Genomic DNA, 22,974 nt, shown 5'->3' with positions numbered 1-22,974 from the left:
TAACTTCTCCCGTCATGGTACGTTCTCTGCTTACCAAGGGGGAAGTCATGGTACGTTCTCTGCTTACCAAGGGGGAGTCATGGTACGTTCTCTGGGGGAGTCATGGTACGTTCTCTACTTACCAAGGGGGGAGTCAAGTAACGTTCTCTGCTTAACCAAGGGGGGGAGTCATGGTACGTTCTCTGCTTACCAAGGGGGGAGTCATGGTACGTTTCTCTGCTTACCAAGGGGGGAGTCATGGTACGTTCTCTGCTTACCAAGGGGGGAGTCATGGTACGTTCTCTGCTGACCAAGGGGGGAGTCATGGTACGTTCTCTACTTACCAAGGGGGGAGTCATGGTACGTTCTCTGCTTACCAAGGGGGGAGTCATGGTACGTTCTCTACTTACCAAGGGGGAGATCATGGTACGTTCACTGCTTACCAAGGGGGGAGGTCATGGTAACGTTCTCTCTACTTACCAAGGTGGAGTCATGGTACGTTCTCTGCTTACCAAGGGGTGGGAAGTCATGGTACGTTCTCTACTTACCAAGGGGGAGTCATGGTACGTTCACTGCTTACCAAGGGGGGAGTCATGGTACGTTCTCTGCTTACCAAGGGGGGGAGTCATGGTACGTTCTCTACTTACCAAGGGGGGAGTCATGGACGTCTCTGCTACCAAGGGGGAGTCATGGTAACGTTCTCTGCTTACCAAGGGGGGAGTCATGGTACGTTCTCTGCTTACCAAGGGGGGAGTCATGGTACGTTCTCTGCTTACCAAGGGGGGAGTCATGGTACGTTCTCTGCTTACCAAGGGGGGGAGTCATGGTACGTCTCTACTTACCAAGGGGGAGTCATGGTACGTTCTCTGCTTACCAAGGGGGAGTCATGGTACGTTCTCTGCTTACCAAGGGGGGAGTCATGGTACGTTCTCTGCTTACCAAGGGGGGAGTCATGGTACGTTCTCTGCTTACCAAGGGGGGAGTCATGGTACGTTCTCTGCTTACCAAGGGGGGAGTCATGGTACGTTCTCTGCTTACCAAGGGGGGAGTCATGGTACGTTCTCTGCTTACCAAGGGGGGAGTCATGGTACGTTCTCTGCTTACCAAGGGGGGAGTCATGGTACGTTCTCTGCTTACCAAGGGGGGAGTCATGGTACGTTCTCTGCTTACCAAGGGGGGAGTCATGGTACGTTCTCTGCTTACCAAGGGGGGAGTCATGGTACGTTCTCTGCTTACCAAGGGGGAGTCATGGTACGTTCTCTGCTTACCAAGGGGGAGTCATGGTACGTTCTCTGCTTACCAAGGGGGAGTCATGGTACGTTCTCTGCTTACCAAGGGGGAGTCATGGTACGTTCTCTGCTTACCAAGGGGGGAGTCATGGTACGTTCTCTGCTTACCAAGGGGGGAGTCATGGTACGTTCTCTGCTTACCAAGGGGGAGTCATGGTACGTTCTCTGCTTACCAAGGGGGGAGTCATGGTACGTTCTCTGCTTACCAAGGGGGGAGTCATGGTACGTTCTCTGCTTACCAAGGGGGGAGTCATGGTACGTTCTCTGCTTACCAAGGGGGGAGTCATGGTACGTTCTCTGCTTACCAAGGGGGAGTCATGGTACGTTCTCTACTTACCAAGGGGGGAGTCATGGTACGTTCTCTGCTTACCAAGGGGGGAGTCATGGTACGTTCTCTGCTTACCAAGGGGGGAGTCATGGTACGTTCTCTGCTTACCAAGGGGGGAGTCATGGTACGTTCTCTGCTTACCAAGGGGGGAGTCATGGTACGTTCTCTGCTTACCAAGGGGGAGTCATGGTACGTTCTCTGCTTACCAAGGGGGAGTCATGGTACGTTCTCTGCTTACCAAGGGGGGAGTCATGGTACGTTCTCTGCTTACCAAGGGGGGAGTCATGGTACGTTCTCTGCTTACCAAGGGGGAGTCATGGTACGTTCTCTGCTTACCAAGGGGGGAGTCATGGTACGTTCTCTGCTTACCAAGGGGGGAGTCATGGTACGTTCTCTGCTTACCAAGGGGGAGTCATGGTACGTTCTCTGCTTACCAAGGGGGGAGTCATGGTACGTTCTCTGCTTACCAAGGGGGGAGTCATGGTACGTTCTCTGCTTACCAAGGGGGAGTCATGGTACGTTCTCTGCTTACCAAGGGGGGAGTCATGGTACGTTCTCTGCTTACCAAGGGGGAGTCATGGTACGTTCTCTGCTTACCAAGGGGGAGTCATGGTACGTTCTCTGCTTACCAAGGGGGAGTCATGGTACGTTCTCTGCTTACCAAGGGGGGAGTCATGGTACGTTCTCTGCTTACCAAGGGGGAGTCATGGTACGTTCTCTGCTTACCAAGGGGGGAGTCATGGTACGTTCTCTGCTTACCAAGGGGGAGTCATGGTACGTTCTCTGCTTACCAAGGGGGGAGTCATGGTACGTTCTCTGCTTACCAAGGGGGAGTCATGGTACGTTCTCTGCTTACCAAGGGGGGAGTCATGGTACGTTCTCTGCTTACCAAGGGGGAGAGTCATGGTACGTTCTCTGCTTACCAAGGGGGGAGTCATGGTACGTTCTCTGCTTACCAAGGGGGAGTCATGGTACGTTCTCTGCTTACCAAGGGGGGAGTCATGGTACGTGCAGCCTCTTCCCATACATGTGGCTCCTTCACTCTCGCTGGGCAGCCTCTCCCCACACATGTGGCTCCTTCACTCGCTGGACACCCTCTTCCCATACATGTGGCTCCTTCACTCTCGCTGGGCAGCCTCTCCCCACACGTGGCTCCTTCACTCTCTGAGCAGCCTCTCCTCATACATGTGGCTCCGCTCTCTCTGGCAGCCTCTCCTCATACATGTGGCTCCTTCACTCTATCTGGGCAGCCTCTCATCATACATGTGGCTCCTTCACTCTCGCTGGGCAGCCTCTCCCCACACATGTGGCTCCTTCACTGAGCAGCCTCTCCTCATACATGTGGCTCCTTCACTCTCTGGCAGCCTCTCCTCTACATGTGGCTCCTTCACTGTCTGGGCAGCCTCTCCTCATACGTGTGGCTCCTTCACTCTCTCTGGACAGCCTCTCCCCATACATGTGGCTCCTTCACTCTCTCTGGGCAGCCTTTCCTCATACATGTGGTTCCTTCACTCACTCTGGACAGCCTCACCCCATATATGTGGCTCCTTCACTCTCTCTGGCAGCCTCTCCTCATACATGTGGCTCCTTCACTCACTGGACAGCCTCTACCCATACACGTGGCTCCTTCACTCTCACTGGCACCCTCTTCCCATACATGTGGCTCCTTCACTCGCTGGACAGCCTCTTCCCATACATGTGGCTCCTTCACTCGCTGGACAGCCTCTTCCCATACATGTGGCTCCTTCACTCGCTAGACAGCCTCTTCCCATGCATGTAGGCTCCTTCACTCTCTGGACAGCCTCTCCTCATACATATGTTCCATTCACTCTCTGGGCAGCCTCTCCCCATACATGTGGCTCCTTCACTTTCGCTGGACAGCCTTTCCCCATACATGTGGCTCCTTCACTCTCGCTGGACAGCCTCTTCCCATACATGTGGCTCCTTCACTCGCTAGACAGCCTCTTCCTATACATGTGGCTCCTTCGCTTTCTGGGCAGCCTCTCCCCATACATGTGGCCCCTTCACTCTCGCTGGACAGCCTCTCCCCATACATGTGGCTCCTTCACTCTCTCTGAACAGCTTCTCCCCATACATGTGGCTCCTTCACTATTTGGGCAGCCTCTCCCCACACATGTGGCTCCTTCACTCTCTCTGAGCAGCCTCTCCTCATACATGTGGCTCCTTCACTCTCTCTGAACAGCTTCTCCCCATACATATGGCTCCTTCACTCTATTTGGGCAGCCTCTCCCCACACATGTGGCTCCTTCACTCTCTGAGCAGCCTCTCCTCATACATGTGGCTCCTTCACTCTCTGGCAGCCTCTCATACATGTGGCTCCTTCACTCTGGGCAGCCTCTCCTCATACATGTGGCTCCTTCACTCTCTCTGGGCAGCCTCTCCTCATACATGTGGCTCCTTCACTCTCTCTGGGCAGCCTCTCCTCATACATGTGGCTCCTTCACTCTCTCTGGGCAGCCTCTCCCCATACATGTGGCTTCTTCACTCTCTTTGGGCAGCCTCTCCTCATACATGTGGCTCCTTCACTCGGTGGACAGCCTCTTTCTATACATGTGGCTCCTTCACTCGGTGGACAGCCTCTTTCTGTACATGTGGCTCCTTCACTCTCTGGGCGACCTCTCCCCATACATGTGGCTCTTTCACTCTCGCTGGACAACCTCTTCCCATACATGTGGCTCCTTCACTCTCGCTGGACAACCTCTTCCCATACATGTGGTTCCTTCACTCTCTCTGGACAGCCTCTCCTCATACATATGTCCCATTCACTCTCTGGGCAGCCTCTCCTCATACATGTGGCTCCTTCACTCGCTGGACAGCCTCTCCCCATACATGTCTTCTTCAGTCTCTAGGCAGCTTCTTATACATGTGGCTCCTTCACTCTCTCTGGGCAGCCTCTCCTCATACATGTGGTTCCTTCACTCCCTCTGGACAGCCTCTCCCCATATATGTTGCTCCATCACTCACCGCTGGTCAGCTTCTCCCCATACATGTGGCTCCACTCTCTCTGAGCAGCCTCTCCCCTTACATGTGGCTCCTTCACTCTCTCTGGACAGCCTATCCCCATACATGTGGCCTCCTTCACTCTCTCTGGACAGCCTCTCCCTATACATGTGGCTCCTTCACTCTGGACAGCCTCTCCCTATACATGTGGCTCCTTCACTCTCTCTGGACAGCCTCTCCCTATATATGTGGCTCCTTCACTCGCTGGTCAGCCCTCTCCCCATATATGTGGCTCCTTCACTCGCTGGTCAGCCTCCCCATACATGTGGCTCCTTCACTCGCTGGGCAGCATCTCCTCATATATGTGGTTCCATTCTCTTTGGGCAGCCTCTTCTTATACATGTGGCTCCTTCACTTTGCAGGGCAGCTCCATCAGTCTCTGGGAAGCCTTTCCCCATACATGTGGCTCCTTCACTTTTTCTGGGCAGCCTCTCACCATACCTGTGGACTTCTCTACTCTCTCTGGGCAGCTTCCCCATACATTTGGCTCCTTCACTCTTGCTAGGCAGCCTTTCCGCATACATGTGGCTCCTCTCGCTGGGCAGCACTTCCCATGCACATGATTGCATAAGTTGTCGGGCAGCCTTCTCACATACATAGGACTGCATCACTTGCTGGGCAGCCTACCGCCATACATATGACTGCGTTACTCTCTCTGGGCAGCCTCTTTCCTTACATATGACTGCATCACTCGCTGGGCAGCCTTTTCCCTCACATGTGACTGGATCACTCGCCGGGCAGCTTACTCCCGTACATCTGACTGCGTTATTCTCGCTGGGCAGCCTCTTCCCATACATATGACTGCGTCACTCGCTGGGCAGCCTCTTCCCATACATATGACTGCGTCACTCGCTGGGCATCCTCCTCCCATATATGTGACTGCATCACTCTCGCTAGGGAGTCGTCTCCTCCCCCGATGTATTTGACGGGAATCACTCTCGCTGGGGAGCCTATCTCCATACCTGCCGGTAGATGGCTCTAGTTGTGTAAGTCATATAACGAGACAAATATTCGTGTTTGTTCTTGAGGAAGGAATGATATATAATGGCACCCGGCGGCCGACCAGTAGTGAACATGGTATGTTTGTTTACAGTAATGGCAGATGTTTGTTTACAGTAATGGCGGATGCGCATCATGACCGGCAGATTCGCTCTTGAGGCAATTAAAGCTTGGTTGTTCATCTTTTGTGGGTGTTTGACGTCGTCTCTTCCTTGTCGGCTTCAGTTGATTTATATGTTTATGTCCTGCTTTTCGTGGTAATATTTGACGCCAGTGATATGTAAGACTTCAGTGATACATATTTGGGCGGCCAAGCCATTTTTTTGTGTGGTGGTCTTGCGAGGCGGGTTAACGTCGGTACGGGTTTTTTCGTTCCACGGAGACGTTTCACTCTCCCTAGGATCTGGTTTTTATTGCTTATCTATAGGGCAGATGTTACCCTTGAGCATTAATGTAAAACATCAAGATCAAGTTCAAGTTCAGGGTAAGTTTGTAATAATATACCAGCTTGTATGGTGGGCAAGGAAGTACAGTGTTGCCTGATGATTGACATGTCGCCCACAAGTTGCTCTCAGGAAGGATTAATGAACATTGTATCGGAAATGCCTCAGTTTCATTCTCTAAGTGTTTCACAATATTAATCCATGTAAATCTGATTTTTTTCTTTTACTTATAATGTTATAACTAAGAGTTGTGAAGGTGTATATTGTCATAACGTCATCTGATCCAAGTTTTGAACATATTCTCCAGACGTGAGCGGATCTTTGTCATGTTCTCTTGGTCTGACGAGAGTGAGGGACGCTGCCAAGGCTGTACTGAGTAAATGGGTTGTAAACGATCATCTACATAACTATGTAGTAGATGGAAGCCGAGATGATTCCCCTCACTCGTTGAGTTTTGTTTTTTCAATTTACATGAGTAGATACCTTGAATATGTTGGTGCAGGGGGGATGGAGTTGGGTGGGGGGGATACTGCACTACCTTGAAGATTGATCCCCCTCCCTCCTCCAGCGTGCCTGGTAACCCTGGGTGTGGCCGGGCCTCGCCTCCCTTAGTAACCTGTGTGGCTTGGCTTGAGGACAGCAACAAGGATACACAAACGCGCCCGCGCGCGCGCGCAAGGATGCGCGTCCGCATGGATTTTTTCCAGGAAGGAGCGTGGGGTGAAGGGGAGCCACATTCTGGAACGAGCTTCTGGAATGATGATGATAAAGGGCAGGTGATAGCATTTCAAAAAGTTCCATTCGTTGGATTTAATGGGTTTAATGTTGTCGAGGTTGGCCTAAGATTGACAGCCCCCCCCCCACTCATACGGACGCTGATGCACAGTTGTTTGAAACGTATGACAATAGTGAATGTGGAAGAGGTATGGCGCCTCACCAGTGTAGGTAGGGCCCCGTGTGCGCGAAGTACAGGCAGAGGATTACACGTGATCTGTATAAATGACCCGCCAGGGGGACGGACTCGTACCTCCTGCATGTGGTTGTGGTCGATGCCAAGGTCGTGAGGGAAGAGTAATATGAAGAGGATTCCACCCAGCCGGACGGGGACCTTGACCAACTCCGGAGCTGGTGTGGGACCTGCTCGAGGAAATGTAATGAGCCGTGGGAGACTGATAGTCACAGTAGGAATAGTATTTATAATCAAGTTGCAGGCATTAGTGTGTGAGAGAGGCTTGGGAGCTGACAATGTCACTAAACCTGACGTCGGAGTCCCACCATACGAGAACGGTTGAGGAGACCAGTTCTTATGGCGTAGATATTGGAACAATATGGATGAGGAAATACTCATTAAGCTGTTCACTTTCTACGTAAGGCCAAAACTAAAATACCATTCTCGAGTTAAGGAAGCCCAAATATGATTTTATGCAAAAAGTTTGAAGTGTTTCTATAGCTGTTAAAGAAAGCCAGAATTTATAACTATACTTGAAAGCTTTTAGATTTCTTTTTTCAGGGTAAACAATGCTGAATAACTATTATGCTCCAGCTCTTTACAGATTCCGTAAAATCACTTGAAAGTTGCAGGAATACAACAGAGGCCATTATCATGCAATTTAACAAGAATTTGTTACAAGATATGAAAGAATCACTTTTTTCCAATAAAAAAGTTTTAAACTGAGTGATGAGATTGTGAATGTGGACAATATACTGACGTTTAAAAAGTTGTATAAGTAAACTTAGGATATGGGCTCCATCCCAGTGTAAAACGCCTTCCCCTTACATTACGCACATGTAGATGATGACCCGTACACGGATAGCGAAGGAAGAAAGGCCCTGACAACCACGGTGGGTGTGGAAGGCTGTCTCCCCGGGTTGTATCTTGCCACTGGTACTCACCATGGTCCTGGAGGTGGCGGCTGTTGAGCCACACACTCTCCTGGTGAGCGAATATGCTCAGTACTCGCGGAAATATGAGGTCATGTTTATGGTTTAATCTTTAATGATGCGGGTGTTCAGAAATTCGTGTGGATGTAGGCTGTCCCAGGTGTAATGTGTGCGTCACCCCAGGGGTAGTGTATGGGTTACCTCAGGGTTAGTGTGTCTGTTACCCCAGGGGTAGTGTGTTACCCTAGGAGGTAGTGTGTGGGTAACCCCAGGGGTAGTGTGTTACCCTAGGAGGTAGTGTGTGGGTAACCCCAGGGGTAGTGTGTTACCCTAGGAGGTAGTGTGTGGGTAACCCCAGGGGTAGTGTGTTACCCTAGGAGGTAGTGTGTGGGTAACCCCAGGGGTAGTGTGTTACCCTAGGAGGTAGTGTGTGGGTAACCCCAGGGGGTAGTGTGTTACCCTAGGAGGTAGTGTGTGGGTAACCCCAGGGGGTAGTGTGTTACCCTAGGAGGTAGTGTGTGGGTAACCCCAGGGGTAGTGTGTTACCCTAGGAGGTAGTGTGTGGGTAACCCCAGGGGTAGTGTGTTACCCTAGGAGGTAGTGTGTGGGTAACCCCAGGGGTAGTGTGTTACCCTAGGAGGTAGTGTGTGGGTAACCCCAGGGGTAGTGTGTTACCCTAGGAGGTAGTGTGTGGGTAACCCCAGGGGTAGTGTGTTACCCTAGGAGGTAGTGTGTGGGTAACCCCAGGGGTAGTGTGTTACCTTAGGAGGTAGTGTATGGGTAACCCCAGGGGTAGTGTGTTACCCTAGGAGGTAGTGTGGGTTTAGGGCCATGTTAAGGAAAGGATGCGGGTTACCCCAGGGGTAGTGTGTGGGTTTATGGTCATGTGAGGGACAGGATGCGGGTTACCCCAGGGGTAGTTTTAATGTCGGAGGCTTCAAGCATAGACTTGGTCCACCTCGAGTTTATCATAAGGAAAGGTTATTTTTGGATGAATTGGAAAATCCCTTAAAAAGTTGCAGGTCGTAGTTCTTTGGGGAGACGTGAATTAGGGGTTCCAAAGCTTCAAAATACAAGGAAACCTCGCCAGGGCCAGATATCCGGGTAGGCCGGCAAGGCCTTGCCCCAGAGCGCCAATTCAGGATAGGCAAGCAAAATATTATACCAGTGTATTATGTCGTGCTCAGTTATGTGGAGGAAAATATACTCTGAAACATTGGTACGTTTATAAGATGAAAAGTCAACCCGCGATCTGTCCAGATTATAGTAACGTATGGCTTTGGGTGAGGTGGGTCTGAGAGTCTGGCCTGGGGCGGCCTACGGGATGTATCCCACCCTGACGACGGCCTACCCTTGAGCAGCCAACGTTAGGCCACACAGTAATCACCAGATGGAACAGTGACGTGACGTGGTTTAGCTTCTGGTGTGGGCACAGAAGCAGCCACCTCGCGAGAACGAAAACCAAATTAATATCTATATAATGGGGAAAGTGAACCAACGCTTGAGCCTGTGAGTCACACAAGTCAGCAATGCAAGTCATCACTTCACCTGGCCACGTACATGTTTTGATGGAGCCATCCTGTACGCTTCGTCAGCCACAAGAGTAGGGTACCACGCCAATGTCCAACTGTAATGGGATAGATGCAAGTTTTCCCGGCACCTTACTTCTCTTCTCGTGTAACATCAGTATTATGCATGTAACATGCAGCAGGCTCATCCATCCCAGAAGATCGACCTGTCTGGGAAGGACCAGGTATAGAAGTGGAATGGGTAATTGTCACATCAACACAGCGGCTGGGATTGGGTGGCCCCTTTCGTAATACTGAGACATAACACCGTATGAACTACATATCTAGTGAAGACAGGCACATAACACCTAAGATACGAGATATATAATGCCAGGTACTTTTTAAACACAATTCCCTAATGCAAACGGAAGTACGGATCCGTGTGAAGGCTTGGGAAAGTTGTGAGGTATTTGTGTTATAGAGAAGGGCAGAAGATACTTTATACAGGCTCGGGATGCGTCTGCCCAAATGGGATATCCTGCCGAAGTTAGTTTATGTAAGTTCTTACGAGACGCAGGTGGAGATACGAGAAGGGAAAGCCAAACGAGACCCAAATGCCAAAGCCTACCAGAAGCTTTTGTGATGTGGCTTCTAACACAAGTCTCTCTGAGTTTATAACTACAAATCAGAAAAGGCTGAAATGATACCACCGGTGGATCTTACATGTAGCAATGCCATACTGATGGTCAAAGAGAAGGTTATGACATTTCAGACGTACTAGTGAAACGGAAGTGGAGGAGGGAGGGAGTCAAAGACTAGGGAAATAAAGTTTACGTGAACAGTGAAATGACATTTGTAAGGATTAGAACGGTCACCCTTCTTGTCCATCAGGAATCGGAAGGGAAAGTTTTTATAAAGAAAGACTAGGAACAAACACAAACACGGGCTCAGGTCCAGAAGCACGCTCCAAAACATGATGAGCGACGCCAATTGGTCCGATGCTTTGCTTGTGTCCACAGACAGAGAAAATGGTGTACGAAAAAGATCAGAGGGAGGAGCTTAAAATTAGTAAGAGGATCATTAAAGGATGAAGGGAAGGTAGAGAATCGTGTAAGGTGGAGGTACAGGAGAAACTCGAGCCAGAGAGTGTTGCTGTTTAGATCAGAGAAGACCGTCAGTACAGTTGACGTTAGCGAGGCCTTTGGCTACAGAGAGAGGCCAATGGGTTGTCGCACGTCTCGTGGGTAAGGGAAGGTTCGCTTTAGGGATAACACACTTACTTGGAGTGATTTTAAGCAAAGATGGATGCGAGTCAAAGGTAGTAGAGTTTTATCAGATGCAATGTCATTTCCCTTGTCTGGATAACCCCAGAACAAGAATGGTTGAACCAACACAAGAGAAAGGGTAGTCCAAGAGCAGGAGTGGAGATATACTTCCAGTCTCACAATAATAACCTCTTCTTCACGCTCAGCACAGCCAGAGTGTGTGGATGTAGGTAAGGGTAGTTCCGGGCCTGGGTGTGGGTTACCACAGGGCTGATTGTGGATTACCTTAGAGAAAGGATACGGGTGTAGGTCCAGGGCTGAGTGTGGGTTACCCCATGGTAGTGTATGGGTGCAGTTCCAGGGCTGAGTGTGGGTTACCCCATGGTAGTGTATGGGTGCAGTTCCAGGGCTGAGTGTAGGTTACCCCAGGGATAGGGTATGAGTTTAGGTTCAGGGCTGAGTGTGGGTTACCCCAGGGATAGAGTATGGATGTATGTCCAGGGTTAGTGTGGTGGAGTAAGAGAAGGTCGAGGAGTTACCTTTAGGTAGTGTATGGTCCCAGGGGTTAGGTCGGGGTCTGGTAGTGATTCACCCTAGTGTGTCTTAGTTGGGTCTTAGGTGTGGGTGCAACCCCCAGGGTTTCGGTCGGCCTGGGAATGATAACCCCCTGGGGATAGTGTGTGGGGGGGAGGTAAGGCCCTGGGTGTAGGCTATCACAGTGTAGTGTAAGTTAGCGGAGGTCAGGAGGGAGGAGTGTAGCTGGAGAAGGGAAGGTCGTCCCACGCTCCCCAACTGGGCCACCACACAAGGTTACTCTGTATCTTGGTTAGGATGGCCGACTTTTTTACTCAAAATACGAAGAGATAGTTTTACAATATACGTTGTACAGCAACAAACATCGATTCAACATCTCGCAATCCCACCTTAGCTATCTCCGTTTTGTTTAAATTAGGTTGCGTCCGTCCGGGTGGCAGAGATGGTCATACCGTACCTGGAAAAATCTATGGAGGAAAGTTAGGGTGGGGCAAGGGAGGTGGGGTGGAGGCAGGGCTACAGGCTAGTCGCATGTCATGGGTTTGACGATGTCCATAGGTACCCTTCTCCTACAGACTTCCCCTGGCCATCCGCATTATTGGTTTCTTGAACCAGTCATTAGCTTGTTTATGGTATTGTCAACCCAGAATTTCCCTCCCTCCGCGCACAATTTCCTAGTAACACTAACCCTCACGCAGTATATTTTCATAATGGTTTCCCCATTGAAGCCCAGTCATTGCTATTACTCATAAATTAGGTTTATGTGGTGAAGCCCTTCAGGTATTATCTTAATACGCACAACGGTAAGGACCGCGGACCAGCACCTGTGGAGGCAAGGGCTGTGGTTTGTGCACTACTACCGGTACCACCTCCTAATTGCTGGTCTCTCTCTCGCAATGTTTTAGAGCTTTCTCATGTATCGAGCTCCCCTTGTCTCTGGCCTTATTCTGCAAATGTTGGCTAGACCCCACTTGATTTTCTCTATGCGCATATTACTTCTATACATTGTCATGGTTTATGTGTTGTCAGTGACATTAGGGCGGATCCCTATGCTGGATTGATCTTATGCCTCATTAACCTATTTAAACTCACCTGGTAATCGTTTCTTAATTTATGAAAGTAGAAAGATGAAGTTCCATTTGATTTATACGTTCATTTCCCATGTTGTATCCTTAATTTGATTACGGAGGTCAGGGCAGTTTGCTGGTCTTTTGCTCTTAACCTGATTGTTTCCAATGGTAATATATAAAAGTCCATAATTCTGTTCATTCTCTATATTATTTTATAGTATATATGCTCAAATTTATTTTGTCGCTCTCACCTTTTGGAGTTGGCAGGAAGACGAAGTCCCTGCCCTAAATGTTTACATGTCCATATACACCTCAATTTTGGTTTCAAGCTTTTTTCATCCATATGCACCGCATACCAATCCTCATTCACTCTGTTCTTGTCCTCACATCCTGCTGCTGTTAGAGGCCCCTATCTTTTTTCCACTCATCTTTCCACCTCCATTTGGTCCCCTTTCCCTTGTGTCATAGTCCGTAATTTATCCTCATTGGTCAACTACTGATTTTATATGACCTCAACCCTGTTGTTTAAAGATCTGAGTTTTCCACTACATCTTTACCTACGTTATATTTCGATGAGCTCAAATTTTGTCCTCACATTATTAGATCATTCAAATACTATCCATAACCTCGCCATATCTTGTGGAAACCTTATTCTTCTCACAACGTATCCCATGCTGGCAATAGATTTTCCTTCAAAGTCTTCAGTCCCCGTTTTACGCTACCTTGATAATTCGCCGGAATGCGTGAATCATAATATTAAATTATTATTATATATAATACTATTGTTATAATATATATAATAATTATTATTACTTATTATTTTTTACAATTTATGTAATCTATTACATGATAAGTTATATATATATTTATATTATCTTCCCTCTTTCAAACTATTCGCCATTAACCCCCATACGATAACGAATTAAAACCAGGGAGACATCGACCCCTGACGGCAAACCTCATCACTGGCCAATACTTCTCTTTCCTACTTGAAAATTAAATAAAAAAACTCCACTGTTAGAATTTCCACACCTTTCACCACGGCATCCTCCCTTTTATGCCTTCTAATCGACTACACAAATACGTTGGCAAGTATTCTCTTCTCACCCCCTATCCCACATTCATCATTTAAATTATTATTTTAATTATTAATTATATATTTAAATATAATTATATAATTTGAGCACTATCTTATCCTATCCTATTGTATATATATATATATATATATTGGAAATAGGAGAAATAAGATACCTGGCATTGTCCAGGTTCCAGGCATTCCATATTTTGGTGCTGTACCTGTAATGTATCATTTCTGTTGTAGAACATATTGCAATGGACTTTATTTGCTCTTGGATATTTGGTGGAATATTTTTCTGCTGTAGAACAGTTGTGTATGATCTGTTGTTGGTATAGGTAAGATGATGACTTACCTTTTCTATAGGACAGCCTGAATTGGGTGCATTGTCCAGTGTAAGAGGCTTGATAGTAGTATAATTTCACTCATTGAGGACTGTTGTTGCAATGATGTAAGGGTGTTGTCACATGTAATGAAATGATGGTGTTTTATATAATGTAGGTTAATTTGCATTTCTAATGTATGTATAGGTAAGTTGATTTTTTTTTTTTTTTTAGCATTAGGAGAGATGGTAGTGTGTTTTGTGATACAAGGCAATTGTTCATATATTTTCTCATTGTAGGGTAGTTTATGATGTATATTCTCTTCGTAGAGTCAGTAGTGTACCCTCACTCACATAGCGCTGCAGTTGATATATCTCCATTGCTGTGGGAGGTCTGGCTAGTTTGCAGTAATAGGTGTGCTTTATTAAGTAGAATTGCTGTGATGTGGAAGATTTAATACTTTTTTATTCTTTGGTAGGAAAGTTGGTATTATACAGTACACTATGTCCCTCAATGTAGGAGTATCATTTGTACACTCTGTCATGTGTAAGACTTTTATTGGTGTACTTTATGTGTAGAATACTGGAAGATTTTTTTTTTTTTCAACCTTTATAGTACTATCACAGATGAACTTCGTCTGGCATAAGGCAGTTGTTTATGTGCTTTGTTAAGTGTTAAGCAGTCAGTTGTACAGTTTTATGGTTTAGGACAAATGGTGAGCAGGCACTTTTGGGTAGTTGGTGTAGTTTTACTGATGGAAGTTAGTTGATGGTATTCCTCTACAGCTCAAATATCTAGTGATGTATTTTACAGCAGAATATTTTGTTATTAATTTTCTTTATTGTAGGATAGTGAATGGTATGCTTTGTTTAATGAAACTTCTGTCTATCATTGAAGTGGTAAGTGGGGAGAATCCTTTTCCACTAGCTCCTGTTGGTCACCTCTTTCCAAAGTTGCTCATTTGTCCTTTAATACAATTAATTTAGAAACCTACTTGTCTTGTGAATATAGTAGTCTTAGTTCTCCCTACAAATGAAGATCTGGTCTATGATGCTCTAGCTTGAGAAAAGGTTGGTGCGAGTGATCACATCTCTTGAGGAAGTATTGACCACTGCTTATAATACCGATCATCTCAACTATCATGAAAGAATACCAGATTTTAGAACTACAAATCATAATGTTCTTCACATTGCTCTTGTCTTGATAATATTGATATGGTTTTAGCTTGGAAAAGCTCCAAGAAGACTTCAAAGTAGCTGAGGTTACACTTCCTAGAACCAAGCCAAAATGGTGGAGCAGAGAAGTAAGGAAATGCTTGTCATCCAATATAATAGTAGACAGGAAAATCATAGAGATTAGTAGATAACTTGGTACAGTAAGTATTATAAAGTTGCATTTAAAAGAAAAAGTTTGAGTAAACTTCAGTTGCAGAAAAAGGAAAAGAAACCCTTAAGAATTTTATAGCTATGTTAGAAGGAACAGAGTCATTACCCATTCAGTTCATCCATTAGTTATGGAAAGCACTGACATGATTAAAGACAACTAAGCCTTGGCAAATATCTGGGATTATTTTTTTTTATCCATGTTTACAATGAAATCATTCATGTGTGACAATTCTGCTTGATTTCTTTTATGATGTAATCACCTTGTATGATGAAAGTGAAGTGGGCGATGATATTTGTTCAGATTTTCAGAATGTCTGATAGAATTCCACTTCTGCTTGAGGTCAAAATCCCTTCCTTCCCAGATTTTTCCAGGGAACATTAGCAGATACTATAGTAACCAATGTTATAGAAGCTTACCTTTTTCCTTGAGTGATGAGTGTTGTAGGTCGCCACCCTGAGGCTGGAGGAGTTCAAAGAGTAAAAAGCATTACTCAGATTCAGATGGAAATAGTTCCAGGGTCACCTGAAGTCACTTGAATCACCATGTGGTCAGAAATGGGCTGTGCATTAGGTGCATCCTAATCTTCCCTTGGTCATGATTCTCAATCATTTTCAGGTTTTTACCAGTACTGAGTGTTTAATGGACTTCTCAAAACATGAAGTGATAGCACTCATAACTGCTATGATTTGACAAAAAAAAAAAAGAAGGTCCTTTGTGCATCAAAGACATTACAGTTGCATGAGAACATGGGGACTGAGTTTGTTGATGTATTGATGAAGCATTTGCTTACCTCATACTGGCAGGCAGTTACCATGCTAGGTGTTGTTTCATGAAATTTCTACTTGAATTATCTTGGAAGGTGTAGAATTATGGAAAATATCATTGCACCATTACCCTACAGTGTTGTGAATCAGTGTCAAGTAACATGTATATGTGCAGAGAAGATTTTATGTTAGTGAGATAAAGAAATGCACCTGGGTGTTGCACATCATGCTGTCACGTTTCATTGATGCTCATGACCAAGGTCGGGAACAAGCAAACCATTCCATTACCTCTCATATTTAGTCAGATGGGCTCATACTTTTCTGTGTATATGTGCAGAGAAGATTTTATGTTAGTGAGATAAAGAAATGCACCTGGGTGTTGCACATCATGCTGTCACATGTTTCATTGATGCTCATGACCAAGGTCGGGAACAAGCAAACCATTCCATTACCTCTCATATTTAGTCAGATGGGCTCATACTTTTCTGGACTATTTGTCTTTATCATATCCCAAGCTTAGTTTATTGAGATGCAAAGGGACTTCTAGAAGCCGAATTTTGATACAGTGAAGTCTGTATCTGGCTAGATTAGGAGATTCTTACATTTCAGAATCTGTTCTTGGTTTTAATTATTTTTTGTTGAAATATTATGTGGCTTTTATTAACATTTTGCCCTCAGATGGAAGTGGGAGTGGTCGTGTGCAGATTCCACGACATCTGGATGTCACAGCTCAAACCTTACAGATTGGCCAGATGCTAATGTCACTGTTACACTCTTGGGGCCTTGACCCTTCACTTGACATCACCTGTGAAAACATTCTTGGCCTCCTCAAACCGAGAGTTCCAGTTTCGTACGGCCTTATATCCAAATCTGGTAAGTTCATTTCTGATGTTGGAAAACTGTGGTGGAGCATAGTGTTAGATAAGTTAAACTCAAATTTTGTTATTTTTGAAAAATATTTTATTTGATGCTTATTGGTTTGAGAGTAATTGCTTAAATGATGGGACATTAATACTGATATGAAAATGATAATGATAAATGAATGTTACTTATATTGATATTAATTATGATATAGTGAGTTATAATGTATTATGATATAATAACTTAATTATGGTATGTTAGATACAGCGAGAAATAACAAAAATTGGTAACTGAGTTTGGAAGAGTGTGAGAAGGGAGAAAGTTGAGAGCGAATGTGAATTAGAGCAAGGTTATAAGGCTCATCAAGGTTGAGGGACAAATTAGCTAGGGTGTACATATGAATAGAGAAAAATTGAAGGAAGTAAAGTTCTTTTGATATCTGGGGTTGGACGTGGCAGCAAATAGAACCATGGAGACAGAAGTGACTTATAGGGTGGTTGAAGGGGCCAAGGATTCTGGGAGTGCCAAAGAATGTGTGGAAAGTGAGAACATTATCTGGAAGGGCAAAAAGGGGTATGTTTGAAAGAATTGCAGTCCCAACAATATATATGGTTGCAAGGCATAGGCTATTGATAGGGTTGTGCAGAGTTGGGTGCATGTGTTGGAAATTAAATGTTTGAGGACGATATGTGGTGTGAGGTCGTTTGATTGAGTAAGTAATGAAGAGGTAAGAGAGATTTTGGTAATAAAAAGATTGTGGTTGAGAAAGCATAAGAGGGTGTGTTAAAATGGTTTGGGCATATGGAGAGAATGATCAAGGAAGGTTTGACAAAGAGGATATATATGTCAGAAGTTGAAGGAACATAAAGAATGGGAAGACCAAATTGGAGATGGAAGGATGGAGTGAAAAAGATTTTGAGCGATTGGGGCCTGAATATGCAGGAGAGTGAGAGGCCTGCAAGGAATAGTGAATTGGATTGATATGGTATACCTAGGTTGATGTGCTATCACTGGAGTGAACCAAGGCATGTGAAATATATGGGGTAAACCATGGAAAGGTTTGTGGGGCCTGGGTGTGGATAGGGAGTTGTGGTTTTGGTGTTTTACATATGACAGCTAGAGACTGAATGTGAATGAATGTGGTGCTTTTTGTCTTTTTTCCTAGGGTTACCTTACTGACTCAGGGATGGCATATATATATATATATACTTCCTTTGTATTTCCCATGTGTCATAGAAGGCAGCTAAAGGGGGCGGGAGCAGGGGGCTGGAAACCCTCCCCTCCTCGTATTTTAACTTTCTAAAAGGGGAAACAGAAGAAGGAGTCAATGTGGGGAGTGCTCATCCTTCTCATAGGCTCAGACTGGAGTGTCTAAATATGTGTGGATGTAACCAAGATGAGAAAAAAGGAGAGGTAGGTAGTATGTTTGAGGAGGAACCTTGATGTTTTGGCTCTGATTGAAACGAAGCTCAAGAGTAGAGGGGAATAGTGGTTTGGGAATGTCTTGGGAGTAAAGTCAGGGGTTGGTAAGAGGGCAAGAGCAAAAGGAGTAGCACTTCTCCTGAAGCAGGAGTTGTGGGAGTATGCGATAGAGTGTAAGAAAGTAAACTCTATATTGATAAGGGTAAAACTGAAAGTGGATGGAGAGAGATTGGTGATTATTGGTGCCTATGCTCCTGGTCATGAGAAAAAAGATCATGAGAGGTAAGTGCTTTGGGAGCAGCTAAGTGAGTGTGTTAGCAGCTTTGATGCACGAGACTGGGTTATAGTGATGGGTGATTTGAATGCAAAGGTGAGTAATGTGGCAGTTGAGGGTATAATTGGTGTACATGGAGTGTTCAGTGTTGTGAATGAAAATGGTGAAAAGCTTGAAGATTTGTGTATTGAAAAAGGACTGGTGATTGGGAATACCTGGTTTGAAAAGAGAGATATGCTTAAGTATATATATGTAAGTAGGAGAGATGGCCAGAGAGCATTATTGGATTATGTGTTAATTGATAGGCATGTGAAAGAGAGACTTTTGGATGTTAATGTGCTGAGAGGGGAAGCTGGAGGGATGTCTGATCATTATCTTGTGGAGGTGTCGGTGAAGATTTGTAGAGGTTTTCAGAAAAGAAGAGAGAATGTTGGTGTGAAGAGACTGGTGAGAGTAAGTGAGCTTGGAAAGAAGACTTGTGTGAGGAAGTACCAGGAGAGATTGAGTGCAGAATGGCAAAAGGTGAGAGTGAATGACTTGAAGGGACTGGGGGAGGAATGGGATGTATTTAGGGAAGCAGTGATGGCTTGCACAAAATATGCTTGCGGCATGAGGAAGGTGGGAGGTGGGCAGATTAGAAAAGGCAGTGAGTGGTCGGATGAAGAAGCAAGATTTTTGGTGAAAGAGAAGAGAAAGGCGTTTGGATGATTTTTGCTGGGAAGTAGTGTGAATGACTGCGAGATGTATAAAAGAAAGCAGTAGGAGGTCAAGAGAAAGGTACAAGAGGTGAAAAAGAGGGCAAATGAAAGTTGGGGTGAGAGAGTATCATTAGATTTTAGGGAGAATAAAAAGATGTTTTGGAAGGAGGTAAATAAAGTGCGTAAGACAAGAGAACAAATGGGAACATCGGTTAAGGGGGCAAATGGGGAGGTAATAACAAGTAGTGATGATGTGAGAAGGAGATGGAGTGAGTATTTTGAGGGTTTGTTGAATGCGTTTGATGATAGAATGGCAGATATAGGGTGTTTTGGTCGAGGTGGCGTGTGAAGTGAGTGGGGTCAGGGAGAATGATTTGGTAAACAGAGAAGAGGTAGTGAAAGCTTTGCAGAAGATGAAAGCTGGCAAGGCAATGGGTTTGGATGGTATTGCAGTGGAATTTATTAAAAAAGGGGGCGACTGTGTTTTTGATTGGTTGGTAAGGATATTCATTGTATGTATGGCTCATGGTGAAGTGCCTGAGGATTGATGGAATGCATGCATAGTGCCATTTTACAAAGGCAAAGGGGATAAAGGTGAGTGTTCAAATTACAGAGGTATAAGTTTGCTGAGTATTCCTGGTAAATTATATGGGAGGGTATTGATTGAGAGGGTAAAGGCATGTACAGAGCATCAGATTGGGGAAGAGCAGTTTCGTTTCAGAAGTGGTAGAGGATATGTGGATCAGGTGTTTGCTTTGAAGAATGTATGTGAGAAATACTTTGAAAAACAAATGGATTTGTTTGCAGCATTTTTGGATCTGGAGAGGGCATATGATAGAATAGATGGAGATGCTTTGTGGAAGGTTTTGAGAGTATATGATGTGGGAGGTAAGCTGCTAGAAGCAGTGAAAAGTTTCTACTAAGGATGTAGGGCATTTGTATGAGTAGGAAGAGGGGAGAGTGATTGGTTCTCAGTGAAGGTCGTTCTGGAGCAGTGTGTGGTGTCCTCATGGTTGTTTAATTTATTTATGGATGGGGTGGTTAGGGAGTAAATGCAAGAGATTTGGAGAGAGGGGTGAGTATGCAGTCTGTTGTGGATGAGAGGACCTAGGAAGTGAGTCAGTTGTTCTTCGCCAATGATACAGCACTGGTGGCTGCTTTGAGTGAGAAAGTGCAGAAGTTGGTGATTGAGTTTGGAAAAGTGTGTGAAAGGACCAATTTGAGAGTAGATGCGAATAAGAGCTAGGTTATCAGCTTCAGTAGGGTTGAGGGACAAGTTGATTTGGATGTAAGTTTGAATGGAGAAAAATTGGATGAAGTGAAGTGTTTTAGATATCATGGAGTAGACTTAGCAGCGAATGGAACCATGGAAGTGGAAGTGAGTCATAGGGTGGGGGAGGGGTCGAAGGTTCTGGGAGCAATGAAGAATGTGTGGAAGTTGAGAATGTTATATTGGAGAGCAAATATGGGTATGTTTGAAGGAATAGTAGTTCCAATATTGTTATATGGTTGCGAGGCATAGGCCATAGATAGGGTTGTACAGAGATGGGTGGATATGTTGGAAATTAAATGATTGAAGACAATATGTGTTTGAGGTGGTTCGATTGAGTAAGTAATGAAAGGATAAGAGATATGTGTGGAAATGAAATGAGTGTGGTTGAGAGAGCAGAAGAGGGTTTGGACATATGGAGAGAATGAGTGAGGAAAGATTTCCAAAAGGATATATGTGTCGGAAGTGGAGGGAACAGGGAGAAGCAGGAGACCAAATTGGAGTTGGAAGGATGGAGTGAAAAAGATTTTGAGCCATCGCGGCCTGAATATACAGCAGGGTGAGAGGCTTGCAAGGAATAGAATGAATTGGAACGATGTGATATACTGGGGTCAATGTGCTGTCATTGGACTAAAAGAGGGCATGTGAAACATCTTGGGTAAACCATGGAATGGTGTGTGGTGCGTGGATGTGGATAGGGAGCTGTGGTTTCAGTGCATTACACTTGGCAGCTAGAGACTGAGTGTGAATGAATGGTACCTTTTTATCTGTTTTCCTGGTGCTACCGTCGCTGAAGCAGGGGGGGTAGTGATACTGTTTTCCTGTGTGGCAGGGTAGCGACAGGAATGGATGAAGGCAAGCATGTATGATATGTTCATGTGTATATATGTATATGTCTGTGTATGTGTATGTATATTTGTGTATATGTTGATATGTATATGTATGTATATGTTGATATGTATATGTATGTATATGTGTGTGTATGAGCATTTATATATATATTTGTGTATGTGAGTGGATAGGCCATTCTTCATCTGTTTCCTGGCACTACCTTACTGACGTGGGAAATGGTGATTAAGTATAATATATATATGCAAACTGATGATAGTGATGAGCATGATCTAAGTGTTTGTTGAAAACCATAAGGGAAAATGAAACAAAAAATCTTGAGTGCTTTCATGTATTGCAACTCCAGGGGAATAATCAAGATTGAAGGGAGCTCATTTTACAGTCACTCTATGTAGGGAAAGGGAAAATATGCTTTTTTTTTTTAGATTGCATACATGTGGCATCTGGTAGTTGAGTCATGCACTGCATCTGTCAGAATTTTATTACACAGTCTAGACATATTAAGCTGTATACAAATTTTGCTTATGGCAAAACTATCCAGTTCATATTGACCTTCACTAGTATCCATATAACAATTCTTTTTATGCCTAGTTAGAGAAGATTCAATTATATTTCTCTTGATCAGAGAGTTATAAGTATTTACTGAAGTAGCATTAGTTCAGTCAATACAGTGGTTTTTATTTCTATCATGAATAAACAAGGCATGGGAAACCCATCCTGTTCTTACACAGTATTTATTTTGCTTAACCTTAACAGAAATTTCCTAGCCAGATTGTCCCATATAAAACATATTACAGCTTCCACAGGATGTTTCTTAAATACAGCCCACAGAATTTTCTTGTGAATTTTGTATTAAGTCATTCTTGATAGTACTGGCATTGCATAAGGCTACATGTACATTGGAATCTTTGATTTGGCGGGGAACTTGAATGAAATTATCATAAAAGGGCATAACAAAAACACTTTTGGTATTATGATTTCTTTGCCAGATAAAGAGATTTATCACTGAAAGATATAGGATACTTGAAGTTGGATCCAATACTATAGATATTCTTACACTCTTTGTCCATTAATTCTAGTCCTCATATGAGTAATGTTCTAAGTAACATCAGTAAGACTGTTGATTGTTTAAGTCATATCATGTTGGACAGAGTAATAGTGAATATAGGTGGGTTTTCTCTACATTCTAAACTAAAATAGTTGGTGACTCCGTGAATTGGACAGTCTAGGAATGGTAATATGTTATCATTTTCTAATTCTACATTAAATTTAATGGAAGGTACTATATTGTTGAGCAGGGAAAGAGAGTTTGTAGATTTTTGCTGGTTGACCAGATACAAAGTATATCATCTGCATGTATAAACCACTCTGCCATAGTGAGTAAAATGTTGCTTGGTAATTTTGTTGCAAAAAATTCCATATAAAGAGGGTTACCCATCACCTCTTCAAACTTTGGAGCATAATTCTCAGTTAAATTCAAACACTCTGTCTTAGATATACAATTTAATCAGTTGAAAGACTGTATTTGAAATGAATGGATCAAATTCACCAAAATTCAACAAGCTTAGTTTTATCCTGAACAAATGTGCAATGTTTGTGATCTTGCAAGTACACTTATAATTTTTCCCTTCTGTATGGTATGCACACCCCACTGGTGCTTTACATATTTAGAACTTCCACATAGTGTACTTATAGCTTACTACAGAGGTAATTACACAATCAAATACACCCACAC

The 22,974-nt window shown here is 44.6% G+C and overlaps 1 protein-coding gene across 4 annotated transcripts in view; it reads left to right on the top strand.

Moving 5' to 3' along the window:
- The window catches only part of Rbcn-3B (WD repeat-containing protein Rbcn-3B), a 393,934-nt gene that overhangs the window by 303,698 nt on the left and 67,262 nt on the right, over positions 1-22,974 (top strand). For all 4 annotated transcript variants that reach the window (XM_071666665.1, XM_071666667.1, XM_071666666.1 and 1 more), the window contains one exon: positions 16,544-16,738. In XM_071666665.1, the coding sequence (XP_071522766.1) occupies positions 16,544-16,738 (195 nt within the window). The remainder of the gene's footprint in view (positions 1-16,543; positions 16,739-22,974) is intronic.

Source organism: Panulirus ornatus, chromosome 11 (assembly GCF_036320965.1).
Source record: "Panulirus ornatus isolate Po-2019 chromosome 11, ASM3632096v1, whole genome shotgun sequence".
Classification (NCBI taxonomy): Eukaryota; Metazoa; Arthropoda; class Malacostraca; order Decapoda; family Palinuridae; genus Panulirus; species Panulirus ornatus.
This window is presented reverse-complemented; position numbering and strand designations above follow the sequence as displayed.